Here is a 26,076-nt window from a genome sequence, read left to right on the forward strand (position 1 = left end):
TCAAATGTTTTTACTGAAAACCACACACATAAAAACACACACAAGTATATGTTAAAAGAAAAATCCCTCACCCCAGTTTGGGTATTCCTTTATCTTCTCTGTCTCTTTACATTGGGCTCCATGACAGTGATCTGGTCAAAGCGTCTTTACAAATAGTCTGATTGGGGGAAGCTGAAGCCAGTTGCAAAGGTTTAAGTTGACAGTGGAGGGGTGTGTGTGTGTGTGTGTGTGTGTGTGTGTGTGTGTGTGTGTGTGTGTGTGTGTGTGTGTGTGTGTGTGTGTGTGTGTGTGTGTGTGTGTGTGTGTGTGTGTGTGTGTGTGTGTGTGTGTGTGTGTGTGTGTGTGTGTGTGTGTGTCTGTGTGTGTGTGTGTGTGTGTGTGCGTGCGTGTGTTTGTGTGTGTGTGTGTGTGTGTCAGAGGGAGGAGAAATTGTCACATTGTCTGATTGTGTGCATGAATGTACCTTCTGTGTGTTGGCCCTGATGTCCAAGGGAAAAGCATCCTAAGCTGGAACAAGAGAAGCAGAAGTGAGAATGGAAAGAGACACAGGGAAACAAAGTATCAGGCAAAAAAAAAATACTTGAGGTGAAAGTTAATTTGTAGACAAGAAGGTCAAAGACAGGAGAGAGCAAACACTTGTCAGCATATCTCTTCGCCACTGACCGCTGTGACAGGCATCTACGGGTTTAACACTATGTGACTGTGTGGTGCTAAAGTCTTCCAACATTATTTCATCACATTTCAACAACTACGTGCAATAGTCCCAACTGACGAAGTCATTCCGTACATAAGGCTCTGTGAACAAGCTGAACTAAGGCAGAAATCCGTCATACCATATAAGCCTGATATTTCCTGGTGGCACACACGCAGCCAGTTTGTATGCAAGTCTGTGACATTCTCTGAGAACTAAAGCTCTCTGCTGATTACTTTTGTTTTGTTTCTGTGTATGCACATGCAGGCTTTTTATCCACTGAAGGATGTGGACTGACTGACCCTGCTAACATTGTTTGCAAACAATCAGGATAAGGGAAGTAGATTACCCAACAAGCCGTAATCGCTCATGGATTGCATACTAAATTTCAGATTTTGTAGATTATACAGCTGAGTTTGAGAACTAAAACTGTTAAATGTAACAGTTTTTACTAATAGTTTTTGCTTGGGTCACTGTTGGATTGACTGTTTCTAACTGAATTAAGAATCTTCACCATGACAATACAAATCTTCATGTGTAACTGAAGATGGTAATAAAAAGTAATATGCTCTTTGCCTTGAATAAAACTCTTGGTTTCGCAACAATAAGTGTTGGACCAATGTGTGTGTTTTTGTGAGAAAAAGACAAATAATGAGTGAGAGAAACATAAGGTATGTATGGGAGACACTGGTCTCTGTGTTTCACACATGTTTTGACAGTTCGCAAGGTAATCCCTATTGTTGCTTTGCAAGTGTGGGAAGTCTGTGTGTGGTGAGGGGGTGGGGGGTTAACGCATAGATAAAACCTGTTACTGGACAGACAAAGCCTCCTTCACGATGTATACATTTTCTTGGATGACAATGGAGATACATTTCTTTGCATAGATGCCTCTACTTTGGGTTTTAAATGTGTGTACTCCATGCTAATCTTTGAATACATTGGATTTCTTTAAAAAGTATTTGTACTATACAATGGATCCAAGCAACAATTCAGTGACTGTTAAGTTTTATTTACTCTGACTTGAGTAAAAATAATAGATTTCTGAGCAGCAAGTAAAACATTTAGAATTATATTACCGGTAGTTAAAAAGAAGACATTTCCTGTACTTTCTGCAGTTTGTGAACTAGTTCTGTCACAGAAAGACCAGCAACATGCGGACATTCACATCCTCCACTCCATCTTCTTGTGTGGTTTGGAATTCAAACTCTGCTTGGAGGGCATATTTGGGCGTCTGGCCACCTCACCCACACCCTCCAGCCTTTCCTCTTTAGAATCTCCCTGACACACTCACAACCACCAGTACCCAGCACAATCTACACACATACACACAGACACACACACAATTGCTGAGACACTCTTTTCAAACCATGCTAAACCTTTAGGCCCAACAATACAGGCTGGACCTAATCTTATAGCCCTTGACCAATCAGAGGGCTGGAAACTGGAGAGTGGAATTGATTGGCCGGTGGCCACAGGGGCCAGTAAGGGGAATGAGAACAAGGGGGGACAACCATTGTTGATTGACAACCATTGTTGATTGATTACCATGAGAGACACTTTTGTTAGCAACTTGAAGGCAGTACACTGTGCATGTGTCAAGAGGAAACGCTAGCAGTGCTAAATTAGGTCACCACTGAACTAATGTGGATACAAAATAAATCACAGATAGTGAGGTGTGCACAAGACAATCTCACCACACCTTCCGGAAAGAGTAAGGTCCACAGATTATTAGCTGTTAGTTATATTGATTAGCTGTGGTGCAAAGGTGAGCTTGGTGATTTCTATCCATAACACAGAATGAGAGCGGGAGCAGAGTGATGGAAGAGAAGAAATGTAGTCCGTTAGCTTTGGCTATAAACTTATCAAACCAAAACAGTTCCTTATAAGCCATCAACGATGCTTTTAGTAATGGTGACGCTACTTTAGGCGTGACTTCAGCTCACTGCCATCTCATCTGTCCACATTGCAAGTTATGAGAGCTGCTCCAAGAGAAGACTGAGCTTGTTTTTTCTACTGGCAGCTTTTCGATTCCCAGAAAAATCACTCCACGGTGTCTGCAATACCCCAATGAGTCAACAGGGATCGGAGCTGTAGCTCGGGAAGATAAGGTTGAAACATGTTCAACTCCATTCTCATGGAAAAAATGTTTGCAGCAACCTTATTCACAATCCCCTGGATTTAGAAATAAGGCTGGTCAAGATAAACTATGTGGGTGCTTGGATAATGTGGAGGGTGTTATTGATGTTTCTGATATTGAACCACATTCTTATCTATTTGATTTCATCTTATTGAATTAGATTTTATAGACTGACTGCTGTTTCTGGAATTTTATCTTCTAAGCTCCGGGTGAAGAACAATACTCTCCCTGACTCTCATCCAAGTACACCTCTGACTGTTTGCAAAACACACTCTCACACGCGTTCCTGGTCTCCTTGTTTGTACTGCCACATACAGATAATAATAATCAAGAAATCTGAAGAATGAATTACTTCATATCAAGTGTCAGCAGTATCCACCCGCTGTATGATTCAGATTGTCTCCTAACAATCTTTCTAAATCATGATAAAATGTCAGCTTGCACCAGCAAACAAACACTTTTCTATCATTTGTATGAACCTGCATTTACAGACTATTCACATGAGCAAAAGCATTAAAGCGCGACCAGATCAAATGCAAGATTCAAGAACACCCTCCATGTGAGGCAGCGATCCCACATCCTGCTCTTTGAATCTGAATGGGAATTTGCTGCCAAGGCCAAGGCCCTCACAGTGTAAGTGGCACTGATAGAAAGAGACAGAGAGACAGCGTGCCTCTATTCACAGCTAACATACACATTAGCATAACTACCATAGCGCGGGTAGCCCACCTAGCCACCTGTAGATACACAACCCACACCAAGTAACCTCCATGGAACACTTTCCCACCCACTTTATTCCCTCTCTTCCCCTGGATTCCTTGCACTTATATCTGTACTTGAGCGTGACCGTGTGTGTGTGAACGTATGTTTCTTCACTTTTAATGCCAGCAGAAGACCGTTACGCAAGACTGTTTTGTGCAATAATTAAGTGAGCAGGCTTGAATGGCAAGCAGACATCAGTTGTTATGTGGGGCATTGTGCAGCTCAATGAACCTCTGATGAGTAAATGTAAGACAGCTAGAACGTTCATAAATAAAAACAGAATGAGTAAGAGGCTGACAATGTTTGCTATGAGTGTTGGTGGGTGTGTTTTTGACCAAAGAATCTTGTGCATATTAGAGGGATGAATCAACTAAAATTCTCTTTCTCTCTCACTCATGTTAACTTGTTGTAGAGGGGGGGTTTTGTTGAGAACAAGGGGTAGGAGGAGTGTTATGGGGAGAGCCTCCCCCAAGGCTGTGATTGGATGAGGCTGTTGTGACTGAGTGCAGGGGAGGCCAGTGGGAAGGTGAGTGGTCTGGGAGCTTGCTAGGGGGCAGGCAGCCGCAGAGAGCAGCTACCACTGCCTCTTAAAACCTAAGGTAGTCCTCATTACAGCTACAGACTGATAGACAGAGAGCAGAGCAGAGCAGGGCTGAGACAGTTCCAAGAGAGGGAGAGGAAAGGAGACAGTGAGAAATTGTGAACAGGGAAAGTTAGAAAACCAGCAGTCCTACTTGAGTGCTCACCCTTCCTTGACTTCTGCCTCCCCACTGCACTACCTGAGGCTCACATACACACACAGAGAGAGGTGTTCAGGGAGGCTTAGAGGGCTGACTCTCCAGGGAAGAAGGGAATTAAACACTTTGTTTTCAATCCACAGCGATCATACTAAGGACAAAAAAAAGGGATTACAGCTTGTACGCCTGCCCCACTTGTTCCTCTCTGCTCTGCATTTTATCTTCGCTTTGGAGACTTTGGATACAACCTTCTTCAATTGTTGGTTTGGGCTGAGAGAGAGATGGCACATGGACAAAAGAGCCCCAGGTGGGCATTAACCCAGGGCTTCTCCAGCTTGGCACTGGGCCTGTCGCTCCTCTCCCTCCTCCTCCTGCTCCTCACCGTCTCAGCCGCAGACGAGTACGACTATTACAGCTGGCAGTCGGACAACTTCCACAATGGCCGCTTCTACACCAAGCAGCCCCAGTGTGTGGACATACCAGCTGACCTGCGCCTGTGCCACAACGTGGGCTACAAGAAGATGAGGCTGCCCAACCTCCTGGACCACGAGACCATGCCAGAGGTCAAGCAGCAGGCGGGCAGCTGGGTGCCCCTCCTGGCCAAACGGTGCCATGCTGACACCCAGGTGTTCCTGTGCTCGCTGTTTGCACCCGTGTGCCTGGACAGACCCATCTATCCCTGCCGCTCGCTGTGTGAGGCCGTGAGGGACAGCTGTGCTCCGGTGATGGAGACCTACGGCTTCCCCTGGCCGGAGATGCTGACCTGTGATAAGTTCCCCATTGATAACGACCTCTGCATCCCCATGCAGTTCACTGGGAACCAGGCCACCCAGCCACCAGGTAGGGCAGCTATGTACACATACACCAACTCTAACGCACACACACTCATTCAAGCATGCTCACACAAAGAATGATCTACACACACAACAGTCCTCAATAGTTTCAGAAAGTGAAATTAATGCTTTAACAGCAGGTAAAATGTTAGCTTGTGATTTTTATCAGGTATGATACGTGGATTGAAGAAAACAATATAAATACACACATTAACAAGTGATTTAAAAGGGTTAGACATGTAACAATTGTATTCAATTACTGCTGTAACATGACTTGCAGTTAGTCTCTGCATTTTAACTTCCAGAATTCTGACCGACAACATTTCTAAGACAGATGAGTATTTAGGAGCCTGCAGAGTCAGAAATAGCGAGAGCCCGAAAACGGCTGTGAGGCTGACTGCGCTACAAGGATGACAGATGAAAGTTTCAGTGAGAGACTATGCAGAGTCTGGGAGGAGACCGGAGCAGCGAAAGGCTACAGGGGAAAGTTCTGAGTAAGTGGACGGTGGAGGCCGGCTTCTGTCATCTGCATACGCTTCAGGCCGGACACAGACAGGCTCAGAGAGAGAGACACGAGACTGAGAGACTCCGAGAGCCAGATCGATCACCGAGTTAAGATGAATGGACTGTGATGTTAAACACACTTTAGCTGAAAAGGTGACACACACTCACATGCGTACAGACACACACCTTTATCAGCAGACATCCAACGACAGCCAATCAATCAATCTAACCACTGATTGAATGGAGAATGTCTTATTTCAAAGCTGGCAGACATGCAACTCACAAGCTGGTCTGCGGAGCGTCAATAAATGAGAAAAGATAAACCAAGATGAGACAAAAATAAGAAGAGACATTACTATACTAAGATTTGATTCACAAAAAAATTGAAAAATATAAAAGATTTCACAGGAAACAAGAAAAAACCTGCATATGTGCCAATAGTGAGCTGGGAACGAAATAGAGAGAAAAGGGTGTGTGCATGTGTGTGTATGAACCACCACTACTCAAGCAGCCTATTCACAAAAGCAGTCGGAGCTGAGAGGCAGAGAGGGAGTTGATGAGAGTCTTTAGACAGTGGAGTGGGACAGTTCCCACTGTGTCCCAGCCTGCTAGGCCTTTGTTGGGTCTGGCAGCCAGCAGGCCAATTAGCTAGAAGGCCAATTACTGAGCTCCCACTAATTAGTGGACATGACAGGACAAGAGAGGCAGGCAGAGAATGGGAATGGCTTAAGTCTGATTGTCCCTGAGAGGGAGAATGGAGAGAAGTGAAAGGAGAGGGAAGCGGGAGAGTAAGGAGAGGCAGACAGAGGGTAGAATAGGAGAAAAGCTGCTTCCTGCAGCTCAAAAAGTGTCTACCTCTCTGCTTTCAATAAGGACTCAAAGGAAAACGGTTTATTATTCTCATTATTTCACTTCTTGCCTTTAACCATTTATCACCTTTTATATCTACTTTGATTGACATCTTCCTGTATTTTTGTATCGTAAAAGTAGTTTCCTTAACTTGATGCATTATAGTGATTTTCTGAAGCGATACAAATGAAAGCAAATAATCCCAGAAAATCATTTTAGTCTAGTAAATCATACGTTCGGTAACTTATCTTCGCTTTTTATCATGTATGTTTGGAGCAAGCCGATATCTAATTATCTACTCTGGTAAAAAGTTTTATCTGGACCCTCATGAATTCATGCAGGGCTGACTTACTCCATTAGGGAAAATGGCTGTTCTGTTTTTGTAGGAGGAGTATCAACTATGTGACATTTTGGCTTTGCAGAGCCATAACTCATTCTCTTACATGCTCCCTGAGAAGGAGGCGGCTTAAACTTCATCTGTCACCTCCTGAAACAGGCAACTGTTTGTCGATCCTTTCCAATCAAATAATGATCGGATGCGTATAGATTACACAGAGATGGTGCGAGATCACTGCAAATATGGAAAGGGCTCTTTGCTGTCAAGCATTTTTATTCATATATAAAAAAGATGTTGAATTAAATGTTTAAATAATAGATACAAAAGGATAATATTAGTGTAGTTTAACAAATACATTTTATAGTGTGTTTGTAACTGAGAGTGAAACCATATCTCTTCTAGCCCAAAGGCTCACTGACATTTTTTTTTAAGAAACAGAGATTCTCAGATGTGCCGATGAGGCCATCCCGAGGACAAACCACACACACACACACACACACACACACACACACACACACACACACACACACACACACACACACACACACACACACACACACACACACACACACACACACACACACACACACACACACACACACACACACACACACACACACACACACACACACACACACACACACACACACACACACACACACACACACACACACACACACACACACACAGAGACACACACACAGACACACACACAGACAGACACACACACAGACAGAGATAGAGAGAGCCAGCAATAATAACAAAGGAATTACAGCTAAGAATTGTTTCTAAGAGTGAGTTTTCTGGAAATGCTTAATGGACATGCTGATTCCCCTTACACAGGTGTTAATCCGGTTGAATCTTTGGGAGTTGGATCAATCACAGGAGTTACGTGTTCTTATGCTGCTCTGCCTCTCCAGGAGGCCCTAATGTTATCGGAGCTATTCTGCAATTACATGATATAGCACGGTTCGAGGGCTCCTGTGGAAACTAACAGTACATAGTCAGATTCACTTTCCACCTTTCTGTCATAGCCAAAACTGAGAGGAACACCACCACCTGAGATCAGGTTGTATATGATTTTTGGCATGAGTTTGTGTAACAGGGGCCCATGGGGTGTGATTATGTGAAACACAAGGCTGTAGGTATTATAGCAGCAAAGACAGGCAGACTGCTGACAGGAGGGCACAGACATCCAGGGAGAAAAGAGGCCAACTGATCTCAGTCTGTCAGGCAGAGCACAGTTATTGCCACCCATCAACTCCACCTTATTTAATGATGCTGCCTTTAGCCTCTGACAGCATCAGCAAATCAACAGGTGTGATAGGCGAAGGGGGAATTCTGCACCGGGTTTAAGTGCATAGGGTAAACTCCATAACTAAAATTGCTCTTCAAGACAATATGCACGTTGTCCAGTGAAAGTCGTTGAAATTGCATGGTGTGAAAGATATTGTCTGTCCTCGCCGTACTCATTGATGCGGCTAGTGTAAGTTACAACCGTGCTAAAGGAGACAGGCAGCACTGTCAGGTCCCCAGCAGCACAATGGGTGCTACTCATGTGGCCCTGGCTGCTATATGAAAAGGAAAATGTGATCCAATGCTCTGTGCATGGAAGACTGCCTCGGCCTTTTGAGAATGTATTTTCTCCTCTGTATAGGATTCCTACAGATGCAAGGAGCATGCTGTGTTTTAGAGGCCCCGGGGGCTGCCTGTGGGCCATATTTAAGTCCTCCTCTGTCCGTCTGCATGCCGCATTTAAACAGATGTTAGGACCTCCGACATAAATCACACGCTGCATTTCATCTCCGGCACAGTACCGTTTTATGTCATAAGTGTTGCTGCTCGTAACTTAAAGGGCCCAAATGAGGCATGAGATAGTGACCCGCACATACTTTAAATGGAACGTTATTCCCATAAAAGTGGCTGTGATGCTCTGGCTGCAGGGGATGAGGCAGAATACACGGCAGGGGATCGGATGACAATATTGTTAGATCTGATCATGTATGGTGGGAAGATATGTGTGTGTATGTTGGAGAGAAAGAGACAGAGACAAATTGAGAGGAAGCTTACTATAACTAATATACAGGCTATACAATATATTTTACGCTATAGGAAATGTTGCAAAAATAAAAATGTGATTTACAGTATTGGTATTTCATAGAGACTCTTTGAGATGAATGAGAGGGATTGTTAAATGTCATGTTATGACAAATGGTGTGTCAAGATGTTTTTACTCTTTAAACTGTGTCCACACCTGAATTCTGCAGACATAGCTTTTCAACAGTGTGTTGGCCTTTTGTCCACACCCAGCTGCGTTTTAGGTCATTGAAAACAGATATTTACAGGAAATGTTATTAACTAATTACAAGAAAATTAGCATTATTATATTATCATGGTTTTGTGTTGTTTTTGGAGGTCAAAGCTGTTCACTGTTTATGGGGCCTTCGATTCCAAAAGTATGTCATTATTTGATATATGACTTTCACATTAAGAAAAAGTTATATTTTTAAAATAAATATTAAGGTGGAATGCAATTCAAGGAGAACAAAAACAGACACAGCAGTGGATGGAGACTGAAATGGAGAAAGTGAAGTTTTGCACTTAAATTACTGGCCTCTTGCCGTACGTCATTGCTACTCTGGCTTGCTGTTTGAAGATTACCAGCAGGCTTTCCAAAAGACCACCTCCCTACTCGTACTGCTCCCATCATCCTTTCCTCCTACCCAAAATCATCCACTCCCAACCTCTTCTAGAACATCAGCTCTGAGAGACAATATTATAACACTCGTCACTGGGAATGGAAATATTTAAGCTTGGGCGATGAAGTCTATAACCCAGCACGCAGCATGACGAAAAGCAGCACACAGACATAGTCACGTCCAAAGTCAACCAAGGCAAGAGCATATTTCTCGGATTCTCAATCACATGGCGCAACAATTCCTAAACTGCTTTGAGATGGTGGCAAAATACATGAATGACCTAATGTCAAAATATTTGCTGAGTAGAAATTAGTCCAGGAAAAGAAATCCACGCAGCAGTGATTCCCATTAGAACATGACGGTGGTTCCCTCGACGGAGAGCAGAACGTGACGAGGGCAGTCGTCGCTTAATTGATTTCTCAGCGGCATCCAAATGGTGGTTTTCTGTCCAAGCTCAACTAAGTTTCATGGAAGGGCTGCTTTCTCCTGACACATGCTCTGGCATCCACGCGACTGGGCCTCCTGCCAACATACCACCCCTGTGAAACCAGAATGAATTACAGTGGAGTCTGAATAAGAAGTAACAGCTTAAAGGGAATCATTCAAAACAGACAAATCTAGAGTTTTGGCATCTATCAAAACGCGTGTGTGCGTGTGTTTCCGTGCTCTTGTCCCAGTCTTCATGTCAGCGCCAGACAATTAAGAGGTCTGACCCTGTAGGTAGGTCCCGCCTGTGAATGCATGGGAAACCTCAGAGAAGGAAAAACTGGCAGATACTCTACAAGAACACGGTTCAACTCCCTCCATACGAGCGCTTACACACATCCATAAACTCAGTGGTGGTTAGGGGGTTCACCTCCCCACGACCCTGAGCAGTGAAGCATGCTCAACTATGACCCCTCTCATTATCTGCCCAGACGCTGGGGTTTGGGCTGGGGTGATAACCTTTGAACCCTGACTTTTAACCCAGGGGTCGCTGCTGGACTGTGCTAGGATTATCCTGTGTGTTTGTAAGTGTGAGACACACAGGAAAAAACAGGAAGGGGGGAGAAATCTCAACATATTTTGGATATTGCTGTGAGTGAGCAATAGAAAAATGTAACTCCCCTATAAGCAGACTTTCCAAAAAAAAACCTGCTTATGATAATTGTCTGCCCTGTAGGTGTATGCATGTGGTGAGGGGAAGATTTCTACTCCACATCCTTCTCTACCTGGCCATTTCTAATATTATAGCGTGTTCTCTCGATTGGCTCAAGGCTCTGTTTTGTGGATAAGTTGACTGATATTAGCTGTGTATAGCAACAACCAGCCCTACAAGGATTACATGGAGGTTATGTAGTAATTTTCATAATAATAGTTTCTATTGAAAAGCCTTTGGAGTAAATTGCAAGGCAGTTTGAGGCATTTTATGTGAGTTTTGTGTGTCTGAGATTGAAGAAATTAAGGGCTTGGATCAGTGGCGTAACTATCGACGGTGCAATGCACCGGGGCTCAGAGCCGGCCAGGGGCCCATGAAATAAAAAAAATATAACAATATTTGCACCGGGGCCAATCACAACCTTGTTACGCCACTGGCTTGGAAGCAAGTTCTTGCGTGGCATTGGTGGGAATATATGATTAGGTAAAAATGTCAGGATTATTTATCATATTTTAATTTTCTGTCTATTTTCTGCTGTAGAAACAAACAGGATTTTGCTGTAAATAAACTAAAATACTTAATGTAGGGCCTGTACTTCTCTCATAAGTTGCATGAGAGCACAATAACAACAATCAAGTTCTAAATCAAAGTTAGATAAGCTAAACATGCTTTAGAGCAAAGCAGCCATGACCATACATTTCGAGATAAAAATAAACTTAAGTTGTTGCTTTGGTTTCCTCTTGCTGTTTCACAATGTGTGGTTGCTGTGTGGCCTAGGAGCTGGCTCTGTATACTGAATCACTTTTCACCGTGTTCAGCGGCTGCAGCAGCAGCAGCAGCGTTTACCTTTCTGCACAGCCAAGCCCACGCCTGCACCACCAAAATATACAAGGGCCAGAATAAAAACATTTTGTGCGGTGTAATTGCAGAGCAAACATCAGTCAGCTTGCTGGACTGTGTATTCGCTCTGCAGCAAATAGCCTCTGACATGAGGAGGGGGGCTGCAAGTAAGTGCCTCAAAAGTGCTCAGGGTTTAACGATTTCATACCGACACGGCTTTCGTTTCACTTGCAGTGACCTCAACTCAGCCCTTAGGTATTAGCTAATCTAGCCTTAAAATGACTATATGAGATGTGTGTAGTTTCTAATGAAACATAATCTTTCTCTGTCCCCCTCAGTGTCAAAGGTGTGCCCGCCGTGTGACAATGAGATGAAAGCAGACAACATCATGGAGCATTACTGCGCCAGTGACTTTGGTAAGTGCCATCAACTAAAGACTGAAAGCTGCTTGTGTGGCCACATACAGTAGAGAATACAGGAATAGGGTAATTAAAAAAACTTCAGAAACTACTGAATGAATGTTGAAAATGAGCGTATATTGTAAATTATACTGCAACTTTCTCTCCTTTAAGTACCGAACGTAAGCTACAGGTTGATTTTGGCTAAATAAATTACACATCTACTTAAACACCAGTATTTATGTGTTTATATTTATGTTTCAGTCTCTCCTGCTAAACCACATACACCATATGTTTGCAGGTGTTAGTAGAAAACCGTCAAAATGAGTGCATAACACCCATTCATTTTGAACTATTCCCTCTGCTATCATAACCCCTCTTCTTCACATGAGTTATAACAGATTCCAGTCCCTGATGTCCATTCAACGTCATTTTATCTTTCTACTTTCTCGCATTCCAGTTCCTCCACAGTAATGACCAGCACACAAAGCCAGAACATAATTATTCCATTATTTTTGCTCTTGGAGGATTTTGGCTCATCGTACTCCACAGCGGCTGAATTTCTGCTTGCATGGACCACTTCCCCAGCCTTTAGAGTTAATGATATACTGCTTTTTATTTCTCTGGTCATTAGATTCTGAGCGATGAACTGGAAATGGTGATGAAAAAACTCATAACCTTGGGAGACTGAAGAACATGGCTTATGTTTCCGAACAGATTAGTGAGAGTAGAGTAATTTAAAATGAAACTGGGCCAGACTTGTATTTAGAAACAAAGTTCAGGTTTCACCCACACCTATGAAATGACCTTAATAGACACAACTCGACCCATTTTGAGTTATAAATTAATCAAAGCCTAACAAATCACATCCAACCACTACATTTATGTGTGTGCTCATTGCTGCAGCCAAAACAAACTGCAGGCTCATCCACATCATTTATCATGACTACCGAATCACAGATACATTTTATACTGATTGATTTCTGGATTAGATATTTCAATCTTCCATCATGAGAGTGTTTTTCATGGATAAGATTCTTTCTGTTGATTAAAATGAAATAGTTGTGAAAGCAGATAGCAAGCCAAAGACAGACATTTTATTGGCTATTAATGTATGTGAATGCATGAGGATGAGTAGAGAAGTCAAGATAGCCATGACGTATGGATCTGGAGATCAAGGCCAGAATGACTCCACAATGTTATTCTATAGGGCGATAGCAGATTGCAGCTTGATCTCATGCCTTATGAATGTTGTTGCCTATTCATCTTAAGAACAATGTTCGCCTTGGGAGGAGTTTATACTCTGCGTTTTATTACAGTCTACTTTTGATATCTGATCCCTCCACATTCCATGATGTACCATCCTGCAAACCAGTACAAGTGACAAGCGTTAAAAAGAAAGAAAAGGGTGGGGGATGTGAGTCTGGCAGCGCACGGACATGAGACCAACACCTGGTTGGAAGTGGAGGTTGCTCAACTTAGCTTCAGGAAAACATGCGTCTGCTCAAAATGACAGAACACTTCTCACTCCTTCTTCCTCTATAGAAATGTGCTCACTTTAAAAAAAGGTATGTTTGTATAAATATGTGCGCACAGCTTGTCACTAGCATACTGGCCAGGTTGCAAAGTGAGCCAGCTGCATCACTTAATACTTATTATGAGTTGGCATTCAAAGTGAAGCAGGGAGTGACATTATTTTATCTTTTCTATCTTTACTGAACACACATGTGAACATGAATGCATTCATTCACAAAAACATACACACACTGAGGCACGCAAACAAACACATGCCCTCAGTGAAAGAGCTGGATGTGAATTAGGATGCGGCTGAAAGGCAACTCAACACACACATTCCTTTTTGAACATGCTATCGTTTCGCCTGTACTGTGTATACGTAACAGAGTGTACCGAGGGATGTTTATGCAGGCAAGAAGCGAAATGGCGATCTTCCAGCAGGCTTGGGTAGGGTACATACTGTAGCGATGCTTCATACCGACCCGGTGCCTTTGCACGGCAAATGATTAATTTCACCTGTCAAAATGTTCACCCACAGAATTCCTCTTTCATGCTTGGCAGTTCAATTTTAATCTTTCAAATGGTAAGTCTATAAACATGAGACAGCAGCAGATAGGAGTTGGAACTTCATTAAGTTGATACACTGAAGTATGCAGTATTTAAACTCTGCATATTGTAAAAACAGAGTTGATCTGTGTTGTATATTTTTGATTTAAAACTACAGGACCGTGAGCACAATTTCTCAGTAGAGGAGCATTAGAAAGAAAAACTGACTACAGAGTGAGTGTTACATAGAAAATGATAGAGACAAGCGAGTATGGACAACAAAGGATGATAACCTTGCAGAGCTTTAGACTTTTCTTTACTCTTGACCTGAACTTGATTGCAGAGAGTCTTGCCTCATTCAAATCTAACTTCCTAGAGATTTACCTTAAGTCTTGAAAGCAAAAACATGCAGGTCCGAATCTTTGACATGGTAAAATCAAGTAAAAAACTATCATCTTAACTTAATGAAGACTTGTAACTTAAGACTTACTCTCAAGGGCTCAAGACTTGACATGAACTTGCTTCATAAAAGGAGGTTGTAACTTGAAAAACATGTCTTCCTTTTCATTTATGAGTTTTCCCCAAGTTGGACACACACACACACACACACACACACACACACACACACACACACACACACACACACACACACACACACACACACACACACACACATACACACACACACACACACACAGGATGCACTTTTTATATGCTGCTGGAGAGTTTAAGTTATGATACTCAGGAGAGGTGTAAAATAGCTGCTTCTTTGGCGCAGCACAGGACTCAGTGCCGGTCCGCAGGAGGAAGAAATGTCACAGCTGCTCACAGTAGGAATTAACGTTTAAGTCAGAGTGACACATTAACAGTGTTGAGGTGTAAATATCTGTTTTATAGGATAAAATAAAGAGTTTAAATATGTCTATATCTTCTCCCTTAGCCCTCAAGATGAAAATCAAGGAGGTGAAGAAGGAAAAGGGCGACCGGAAGCTGATTGCAGCACAGAAGAAGAAGAAAGTGTTGAAGCAGGGCGTGCTAAGGAAAAAGGACCTGAAGAAGCTGACCCTGTACATCAAGAATGGAGCCAACTGCCCGTGCGCCCAGCTGGACAGCCTGAGCACCAACTTCCTCATCATGGGTCGCAAAGTGGACCAGCAACTGCTGCTCATGTCCATTCACAAGTGGGACAAGAAAAGCAAGGAGCTCAAATTCGCCATCAAGTACATGAAGTCCCATCAGTGTCCCACCTATCACACTGTCTTCCAGTGAGGCGGCTTGCAGCACAATCTAAAATCACACATTTCACCCACATAGAATCTAATTCTGCGTTCCTGACCCCCAAATCCCTGGAAAATCTCTTAACAGTCTGACAAATAGTCCTACAAGAGGTCGTAGGGCAGCCAAGCTTTTATTTTCTCAGCTTTAACTTGAATCAGGTTGTCAAGGGGATCGTCCTGATCTGCTTAGATGATTCAGACATGTTAATGTTGGAGAGGGAAAAAAGCTGCACACTCAGCAGCTCCAATCACATCATAAAAAAACCAAAGTAACCACAGATTGTATAATAATTTGGGTGATGTAATTTTATTTCCCAAGGAACAACAGACATTTTAGATCCCCTGTGATTCAATAAATATATTCCTTGACAATGCTACTTTCCTATTCCAATATAGAAGACAGAATCACTTGTGTGATATCCAACAGCAACTTAATCAAGACAGCCGCATTAAAAAATGGAAAACGAAAGATTTGAGGCAACTATTGGAGGGAAAACATGTTCGATAATGTAATAAGCATAGACTAAGGGAGTTCAGTGGGAAGGCAGGGTTTGTTTCAGTGTAAAAAGAGAGAAATTATACACTACAGTACAAGGGGGCTGTGCAATTGGGCACAAAGCTCCCAGGAATAACATCAAAGCAGAGACATATAGATGATCAGCTAAACTGTGTTGTAATAATGTAAAAAGTAGGTAATTCCGACGAATACTAGATGATTAGAAATCGGGCTTTTTTTCTTTTATCCCTGCCGGGAAAGAAGACAGATGGAGCGAGGAAGACTGGCGGACTGGAGGATGCTTCCACTGACTTTGTACAGCAACGCTCATGTGGCCTGAAAGAGGGAAACTTGAATATTCTTGCTTTTCAATTGGAGAGAGGATGAGGTTAAAGTAGAGAAGACATCTTCCTGAAAACAAGTGGTAAAGAAAGAGAGAGAAAGAGACTCTGGACAGAACCAACACTGTTGGGTTGATAAGTCTCTGGTACTGTTTTTCACTATCACTCTTTAAATGTTTATTTGTTTTGTACTTTTTTAAATTTTCTTCAGTTAAACTTCTATTGTATGAAGACAGGAATCATCCATACAGACATAGCACCTGAATTCACTGTTGCCGTAGCAATAAAAGATGAACATTTAACTATGACAATATGTTCTAATCAGTTAACCTGTAAGTAGTTATGTTACTGAAATACATCTTTGTTTTACAAAAAAAAAGTAAATGAATAAAATATATTTGAAATTTTTATAAAGAATATTCCTTTGACCTCATTTCTTTATCATTATGATTTAACCATGTGCTCATCCATGTTTCTTTGACTTCCTGAAAGAATGTTTGCACAAGAAAGTGCATACTTTAGGTGCCCAGTAGCTTTCTTACTCTTTTTCTCTATTTTTTTAAACTGCCATTTCTAAATCCAGCCATCCAAAGTTAGAACATTAGAAAAACACACTTTTTCTTATAAACAATTAATACGAATGAACATTTTAATTTACTTGAATAGGTTTCCATCTAGGTTTAGAACATTACATTGAAGGTACATAAGCACTGTGAGATTGCAATAAGCCTGCCCTGCACCTTCATTTCTAATTTCCCAGGGAATAAAAAGGTTAAACCTCAGTTACGCTGTGTTCAGTGCCAAAATCTTCCAGATCCACACTGGGCACAGTTTTACAGAAAGCCAGGGCAATAAAAGCCCAGTGTTTTAATGTTAAAGAGTAAAGGGGTGACGCAGACCGACAGCAGGCTGCAATGTAACCAACCAACTTTATCAAAACCACCCAGACGCTCACATAACTCAGTCAACGCAATTTAAAAATAGTTGGCATATAAGGGCTCCAAAATACAAGATGGATCAATTGTGACATTGTATGATTGTTGTCTTCCGCCCATATTTTCCGAAATGGGAAGACTTTTGGAAACGGCTCGAAGCGTGAACGCCAGTAGAGTAATGACCTATTTCCAGCTGATTGTGGAGATAGTACACATTGCCTGTAGACCATGGAATGACAGAAAGGAAAAGGCATTATGGGCAGACACGTGTTGGACAGGTCCGCATTTATTGGAAACTTCGAAACTTCCAATTCTCTAAGAGCAATCAAAGACGATAAACACTGAGTTAAACATTTAAATTCCATACAGGTGGAGTAGTTTCTGTTGGAACATGCGGACCAGGGTTGAAACAGCTCTGTTGCAATAGATTATACACAGCTTAGTGAAAACGAAGAGCAGCTAAGACAAGATGTGGTAATTCAGTAGACTGAAGTGGAGGGAGACAAAAAAGAGGGAAGGTGAAAAAGGAGATCGGGGAGAATGTTGGCTGGGTCCCACAAGCACCCATCAGCACCTCCTCAAAGGTCACTGGAGTTAATAAGGGCCTGATGAGGGACCAGTGACATACATGTGGTAAAAACACACACAAAAGACCCATCTTGGGAAAAATAGAACAGGCTCACATTGTCTCATCCCAATGAGAACTGATTTCAAACGAGCATCAGTTCCAATAAAAAAGTAGAACAAGTATAGAAAAGAAGTGCAAAAAGGGCATCGCTACTGTACACACACACACACACATTCAAAAGATGTAGAGGAATGGCCACATTGTCTGTTTTTATTGCAGTGCGCTGATAAGCATCACCTTTTCACAGTTGAATAGTGGTTGTTGCTGTAACACACATACGCACTCAACGGTCACTCACACTGTATCATACTCAGTAATGCATTATTATTTCATACCAACAATAAAACCAGTGACTGTAAAATGTTGATCTCTTCCAGTAATCTCAAATAGTTGTATCAATGAGGTTTTATTTGATCTCAAAAGTGAAAAACAACAGATCCAATAATCTAATATTCCTTATTAGATTGTGTAACTTCACTCCATTTTCAGGATGGGTGGAGAGAGTCTGGAAAAAAACAACCTTTGATCAGAGCACAAGACATTTAAGGATAATGTTTATAACTGTATTATCTTTGGACAACACATTGTACATTGGCAACAATGTACTGTAGAAGGGCTATAACATACTGAAACTGTTACCAGTTCAATTACAATATTCAAGCCAGATTCAAAAGATCATTGTATTACTTTTAGTTTCAGGAATTGGAAGGATATATCTTTTCATCTTTTAACTTTAACATTAGTGCAGACACAAACACACCAGTGAGCACACAGACACACACATGGTCATTCACACACTAATCAGATTTGACTACTTTGCCTCAACAGAAAGAGACCATTATATAACGTTCTGGAGGGTCCGAATCATTTCTATTAGTTACAGAATGTCTCTCTCTACCCACCACACAAGGTACCATTAAAACAGAATTAGATGGTAAGCCAACATCCTTCTGGTCTGAACCATGGGACCACCTGTCTACAGGAAGAGAGGACGGAGAGATTTACATTCATTTAGAAGAAGAGAGTGAGAGAGGGTGGAAACAGCAGAACATGGACAGAAGTACTGTACCGGCTCCGAGCCTTGGCCTGCCTTGCTCAGTTAAATGCATTAAAGATGTTGTGTTTCGTTGTGTGTGTGTGTTACTGTGTGTTACTGTGTGTGTTACCGTGTGTTTTTGTGTGAGTGTGCTTGCTGATGTGCTTGAGTGTGCCGCGTACACTCTTTAAAAAGGCCCAGAGCAAGCCAGGGAATCATTTTCTCCCTATAATAAAGTCAAAGAAACTTTCTACATTTAGTACACACACTCATTTGCATCCATATTCGTCTGTTTAGCTAAAACAAGACAGTTATGGCTTGCAGAGTGATTTTCTCAGTATAGATGAATATGAATTCAAAAGTAAAGAGAATTATTGTAATTTCTTAACCAGCGCCAGACATGGTTTCAACTATTTGACGATGATTGTGGAATATTAAATCACTGCTTTCTCCGAGTCAGAGTGATGATTTGCTCTGACACATGTTTGTGTCATTTAACATGTTGTTAGTTCATACAGAGGACTGAATTAGTGTGTCAAGCTTTCCCTAAATTCAACTAAATCTTGGCAAATGTATGCAATAAACTCCCAATTGCTTAGAGCAATGGAATTCCTGTCTAATGCCTCATGGCTTTGTTTCATATACATAAGACGTATGAAATGGTGAGAGTAGTAAAAGTGACAGCCAAATTGAAGCCTTTCCTCTTCTTTGCACCGATCAGTGTCCTATACTGACTCAGGGACAAAGACATTCAAAGCCTGTCAGTCTGTTGCAATAGGGTGATGAACACACACACACACACACACACACACACACACACACACACACACACACACACACACACACACACACACACACACACACACACACACACACACACACACACACACACACACACACACACACACACACACACACACACACACACACACACACACACACACACACACACACACACACACACACACACACACACACACACACACAAAGAGGCTAGAAGGAAAGAATGAAGGGGGAAAAGGGACTGGATAAGAAAACACCCGAGCTGCTCTCAAGGGACTCTGGCTCTCGGAAACAATCACATTGGCCTCAGTGTCTCCTCTGCAGTGGAAAATGAATAAATGAATAGGTGGAGTAGGAGGCCTCCCATGGGCAGGGTCCTGAAGCCATCTGTGAAGGCCATCAGTGTGTCCCAAACCTGCTGTTTCCCTACTGAAGCAACATGTCAGTCTGGAGATTTACAGCCGCCCGGAAAGCACACATGCACGCCCGAGCAGTGACACACTCGCACACACAAACATCAAAGAGGACACACTCATAGGTGCAGCCAAATGTGCATCCATGTATATTTATACAGAGAGAGTGCCAGGATGCAAAGGCACAGACAAAAAATATATTGGCACAAACATACAGTGGAAACATAAGTGCACTCTTCACACACACTCCCACGTGCAGGGACAAACACTTGGCTGGTGCACAGATTTACACCCTTTTGGAAACACAGGCTAATAAATAAATCCTTTTCACTGGAGACCTGTTGACCTCTCTTTCTCACTTCTTGTCGCACACACACAACGACAGAGGTCAAGGTCAGCCAGGGATGAGCGGAGGGTCAGAAGGAGGTGAAAGTGTGTTGCTGTGTGTGTTTGTGGGGGGGCATGCAGGCTGATAAAACTGTGCAAAGGGTCAAAGCCTCCCTCTTTGGCTGGGGGTTAGCAGCCGCCATGGTCGGCAGTGATCTGTGACCCAATCAGACCCCTAGAGACGAGGCGGCCTCGTCAGGTGGGACAGTGGCCACTAATTAGACATAATCTTCCATCTCCTACTTGTCAGTGTCTTTTCAAACAGACCAGAATAATCAGCGTGACTCAGGGAGGCTGTCTTTGGGTGGCATTCTGCTTTTGTTAGGTGGAAATAGCCTCTGTGGCTTTGCTGGCTCTGCTATCAAGTGTTGTCTCTTTGCAATAGAGAACTAACCACGATGGGCTCCAAAAGGACAAATGGATCCACTTTTTAAGGTTTGAAATTATTTTTAATAGACGTGAAACTGTTGGTTAGGGTCTGACACAATAATAATAATAATAATAATAATAATAATAATAATAATAATAATAATAATAATAGTGTATGCAGATTATCCTGCAGTGAGAAACTGTTGGAAACAAAAACGTTGGTCCCCTTCACAACTCTGGAACAAATGGCAAATGTTTTCCTCCGGAGGTTAGGTTATTTTCCACAAGATGTTTTTGTTTGTCTGTCTTTCAGCACGGATGCAGAAAAACTATACTTGCCAAATTGTCATGAAACTTGCTTGAAGAGTGCGGCAGGAGCCAAGGTTGAACCCATTAAACAGGGGAGTGGAACCAAATCATTTAATAGGGGGAATAAATGATTAATTATAATTTTTTGATAACAATTCAAAATGTGTGCAGCCTTAGCTAGCAACTTGGAAAAGTAAATGTAAACAGTAGAAAGGATGTTGTTAGCGGATAATGCACTGTCAAGTTGTTGGGAACTTAAAAATTAACTAATTTAAGCTTGTTTTGGCCCAGTTATGTTTTAACCTACTAATTGTTGCAGCACTTTACATCATAATGACAGAAAGGCTGGATTGACTTACGCAATTGTTCGCTTCTTAATCGGCCTTTTTGGGCATTACTTAAGCAGTCACAAAGCTCTTCTTAAGCATGTTCTTTTTGCTCTGCCTTCCTCCTCAGCATCTCTTGAGCCAAAGGACAACTGACCTCTGCCTCCAATTCAATGTTTCTTTACTCCTCCTTGTTCTGATGACAAGCCGTAGTTAAGGTTTTAGTCGCTTTTACTCTCAGATAATTATTTCTATCATTTTTTTTAATTGCAGCTGAACTCTTTCTGCACCTCACCACACCTCCTCTCCCAGGATTCACGTGTAATAAATCTCAGGATAGGCCACACATTTTACAAGAGAAGGATTTCCCTACAGGATTATGCTCTAAGTTGGATACATCTACTGGGTTCAATTAGCAATCTTAAAAAAAAATGTTTTGTTGTTTAGCAAAGAAGCTGAAATAATGTGATTACTTCTTGTTTCTGACAAAACAAAACTAAACAAATGGTTTTAATGTTTTGGTGCAACCACAGCTTCATATCTATCGAGATGAAGCAGGATGTGAGCAGTAAGCACATTGAAATTAGGACCAAAGATTCTAGTGAAGATCCATACAATTTACATTGACACAAATGTGCTATTACTGAAGCCCTTAATGTCCCCCATTGGTATTTGTCCTTGGTGTAAGCACAGACTGCACAGGCTCAATTGTCTGATTCCTTTCCATGAGCAGATTGCAAGTCCAAAAAAAGGACATACTTTTCCCACTGCTTGAAACAAAAACCCCACCAGAAGCAGCTCCAACGAGCCAGCTTCACAGCAATCGTTCTTCAGCATTTGAAGTGTTTATGGACATTAATGATCCAGCATTTCAAAAGAACAGCACATGTTTGGCATAGCAGAGCACTTGGGCAGGAGGAGAAAGCATGTTCTTATGGAAAATATGTAATCAGAAGTATGGGATGTGTTGTGTGGTCTGAATCCAGCAAGTACCCCTAGGAAGTCAAAACATCAACTGTCCGACTGCAGAGACATCCAAGAAATGCAATGAAAAACAGGTGTTTCAGAAGAGGAGCTTCTTAGCTGTGAACACAGATGTTAGGTGTACAGATGTCTTGCTGTGCTCCTGCTGTTGGTTTGACAAAGAAGGGGTTGCAAATATCGAAATAAAAAAAATTAATAAAAAAGAAACGATCGATCTCTAATGATCTCTTCATGTGTAGTCATAGACAGAAGGACAGGGAGAATGCAGACAGACAGAAACAGCAGTCGGCAGAGGCTCAGCTCTGTATTCCACCGCAGAGCTCTTGTGGCCGTCTAGCACAACCGAGCCAGATGTAAATGATTTACCCTGCTTTTTTTGGTTTTCCGCTCAGCTTACATGATTTTGGAAACTTGTGATCCTCTTGAACATGTACTGAATGCATGGAACGAACCCTGCTCACTATCTGCCATAAATGGAGTGTTTCCAACATGTTCTGCATACTGATCCCTGGCCAAGACAAGCACAAGGTCAATCAGTTCAGTGGGCCCGTTCTCCATCCATTGAATATCATTTTAGTCTTTAGTTGCCTCTTTCTACATATTTATTTATTTTTCCCTCAGTCAGTCTCTTTTTGTCATCTAGCCTCTTTGCTGCAATCGGTTTATGCATCGCTGTGTCTGCGTCTCTGTTTCAGAACTTTTAAGTTTAAGGGATGACAGACACACAGCAGATCTTCCTGGAGACCTTTAGGACAGACAGAGAGGACACAGGAACGCATTTCACCACACATCAGTCAGCCTCCATGAGGACACACTTAAACTATGTGAGAGCTGGTGCTTTTAAACATGAAAAAGTCACGCAACTATGTGTTTGTGAAGGATGCAGCACCGCAGCTAGGATACAAAATATGATTATGACATGGAAAGAACTGAATTGAATCAGAATAGTCAATATAATAAGCAAAAAGAGGGAAGGCTTAAAGGATACACCCTGACCTCTAGGTCTGTTGTGTTTCAGTAGTAACCCCTAATCACATTGGCAGGCATCAGAGCTCATTTATTTAAATACAACTTTTGAGAAATGGTGTTTAAATCAGAACAAAGCAGAAAACCGTACCCATGTGTTGTACAAACCAAAATTAACTAATGTGATGGAACGAACCCTGAGCATGTCCCCATGTTCAATGCTTAGATACAGGGAGCCCAGGTGCAGCTGAAAGCACTTATATCAATCATATACTGATGAAGTCATTGCTCTGTGGATTGCTAATATGACATGCATGCAAAAGTATCGAAGTTGGCACATGGTGACAGGGTTAGTTTGAACTGCGTGTCAGGAGGAAGAAATGTTTCTTCATTGAAGGTAATTCAACTTAGAATGCTGCAATATCTCACAATAAGTCACGGGACACTTGAATCATCATGCAAAATTTGAACTAACACCGTGTTCTTGAGTTTTCATAGTTGTGTGTCTTCAGGTGGGTCAGGATGAAGCTGAATGAGCAGCAAAGATTTTGTAGCTTATAAACAATAAAAAAAGATCGAGCCCTGAAAGCCAGCTATATGGATGTGTCTTTTCTTGATGACCGTGTCTCCTTTCCCCCTCCTTTAATACAGCTTTCAATATGTTGCATGGTATAGCTTTCTCTCCCTCTCACTCACAGTGGCTGCGCCCCACCCCTCCTCCTCCTCAGAGGAATGAAGTATTTGTTTGGACAGACTGTGAGATCACAGTTGCTGAGGGTGGGTGCAGCTATCCGGACCACATAGTGGGACATTACACTGCTTTTTAATTATATTGCACTACACAATGTGCATTAGTATGGATCTGAACATGTCTCATAGCGTGCACTGCATGTGCTATAACTGCAGGGGTTTGCAGAACAGGAGCGGGTTAATTCATCATGAAACAGTAAATATGACAGATGGAGCTCAGAGGGCAGCCTCCTACATAACGAATGGGAAACTTTCCACTAAGTGAATCCAAGTGAGAATGCCAGAAGGTGCACTTGTCTCAGTATGCGGCCACCACAATCAAATTACATATCAGATCCCATGTCATATGTTGGTTCATTTCTCAGTAAGAAAAACAGCTTTGCTCTCAGATGGACCACCATGCATCTTTGTGGTTCTCTTACCGGCTTAAAGGGTGTTATGAGCCCACGGGATCATGGGATCGTCATGATCAAGGGATATTTTTAAAAGCCATTCAAAATACTATATAACCTACTGTTCTTGCATAATGTACATGTATGTAGCTTCTGGTCCCCCTTTGTTAAAACTGTTAAGAGGTCCTCCTGTGCAATATTTATCAACTGATCCTTTGACAATACAGTCATGAAAAATGTACAAATCCAGATTAAGACCAATCAGTTAGCATTCCAATCCTCAGCAGCTCACACATGTTCATGGATGTTGCTTACATGCCTGCAGCTTCTTCACAGTAAAAAAAGCCTCGAAGGCCTGAGGAGTCTAAAGAAGTAAAAGAGAGGAGGGAGGTTGTGCTTGCCTGTGAGACTACTTCATGATGTATGAGCAGCTTTTGTCTTTGTAGTCACCCTACTGTAGTATATTTTTCAGCAATGTGATTTATTCATTAGATAATATACAATATAATAGAACCTGTAATAAAAAGGATAAGTAATACTGTGATTTGTTTAAGTGTGTGTTTTGAAACTACACCGTAATGAAGAGCACGGTCATCTTCTGGTCAGTGCAGTCAATATGAGTGAGTGATGATAAAACCCTTGGTAGTTTTGACCTTCAGCTATCTGAAAGAGCTCCCCTGGCTCCCTCATCACACTCTACACAACCTCTGTCTCTGCCTGTCAACACCAGCTTATAAAGAAAGAGGCATCACACCGACAGCACACACAAACATACACACAGAAGGAAATACATTACAACGCGAGACACAAGCAGCTAGCTCAGCACTTACACTGTGTATGTAGCTACAGCTGAATGGTACTATTAATTAAGCAGTACACTTGCTTTGTTGCATCATGTATGGCAGAAAAAGGGAGGTTCCTAGGCTATGTGTGCTGCTACAAGTAGACTAAGCCCAGAGTGAAACCTTGACACCTCATTCTTTCACATCCTTTATTGTCGCATTAACCCTCTCCCTGGAAGCACACCCTTTTCCAACAGATTCATCAACTATAGCCCCATCCAGGCATCACACTGACCTCCGGGAACTGACCAGTGAAGACTGGTTGACTCACTACCCTTTGCCTTTGATGAGCTGTCCTCGCTGGTTGTGTCGTTGGCGCAAAACCAGAGGACCAACCCCTTGCCTGGAAGGCATGGTGTCAGGTTTTAATAAAACCCTATACTCACTGACCAAACATTCAGATGATGTGAACCTGAATCTGAGAAATGTCACTGCCTTTAGGAGTTCCTTTCATGTGTTTTTGTCCTCTGTAAGGAACACATTTTTTTTGTGAATAACACTTTACAGTTCAATGATATACATTTGTGTCTTGCACACCTTGAAACATGTTGAGAAATTGAAGAATGCTAGCACTTACTAAATGCAATACTGAATGCAAACTTGCTGAAAAGGGACTAGGTATAAACAGTATACTAAATGGCACAATGATGCAAAATAGAACGTATTTTAATATTTCTGTGATTGGAAAGAGAATAATTGATGACAGTATGACTGCTGTCTTAATTGTGACCGGTGTGCACGTGAGTCCTTAGGTCACATATGATCAGTAAGGAGCCAGGCCAGCCTCAAAGCCCCCTCACTTTCTCATCTCCTCTCTAGCTGCCAATTTACTGACAGTAGACCTACTGCTGGCAGC

The 26,076-nt window shown here is 42.1% G+C and overlaps 2 protein-coding genes across 3 annotated transcripts in view; one reads left to right on the top strand and one right to left on the bottom strand.

Annotated features, from left to right (window-relative positions):
• Positions 1 to 26,076, bottom strand: part of LOC307043438 (uncharacterized protein) — a 134,691-nt gene that overhangs the window by 7,552 nt on the left and 101,063 nt on the right. Inside the window, exon 3 of one of the 2 annotated variants that reach the window (XM_079687892.1) lies at positions 464 to 507. The exons of the other annotated variant lie outside the window; for it this stretch is intronic. Within the exon in view, the coding sequence (XP_079544018.1) occupies positions 464 to 507 (44 nt within the window). The remainder of the gene's footprint in view (positions 1 to 463; positions 508 to 26,076) is intronic. 2 annotated transcript variants of the gene reach the window in all.
• On the top strand, positions 4,131 to 16,517 carry sfrp5 (secreted frizzled-related protein 5). Its single transcript, XM_079689707.1, has 3 exons — positions 4,131 to 5,167; positions 11,866 to 11,943; positions 14,927 to 16,517. The coding sequence occupies exons 1-3, from the start codon at positions 4,609 to 4,611 to the stop codon at positions 15,253 to 15,255; spliced, it is 966 nt and encodes a 321-aa protein (XP_079545833.1). The 5' UTR covers positions 4,131 to 4,608; the 3' UTR covers positions 15,256 to 16,517.

Source organism: Notothenia rossii (assembly GCF_949606895.1).
Source record: "Notothenia rossii genome assembly, chromosome: 6".
NCBI classification, from domain to species: Eukaryota; Metazoa; Chordata; class Actinopteri; order Perciformes; family Nototheniidae; genus Notothenia; species Notothenia rossii.

Excerpts from the sequence above, each read along its gene's own strand:
- sfrp5 (XM_079689707.1), top strand. The coding sequence starts at position 4,609 with ATGGCACATGGACAAAAGAGCCCCAGGTGGGCATTAACCCAGGGCTTC. Across the intron at positions 5,168-11,865 it reads CCAGGCCACCCAGCCACCAG|TGTCAAAGGTGTGCCCGCCG; the intron begins GTAGGGCAGCTA and ends TGTCCCCCTCAG. Across the intron at positions 11,944-14,926 it reads TTACTGCGCCAGTGACTTTG|CCCTCAAGATGAAAATCAAG; the intron begins GTAAGTGCCATC and ends CTTCTCCCTTAG.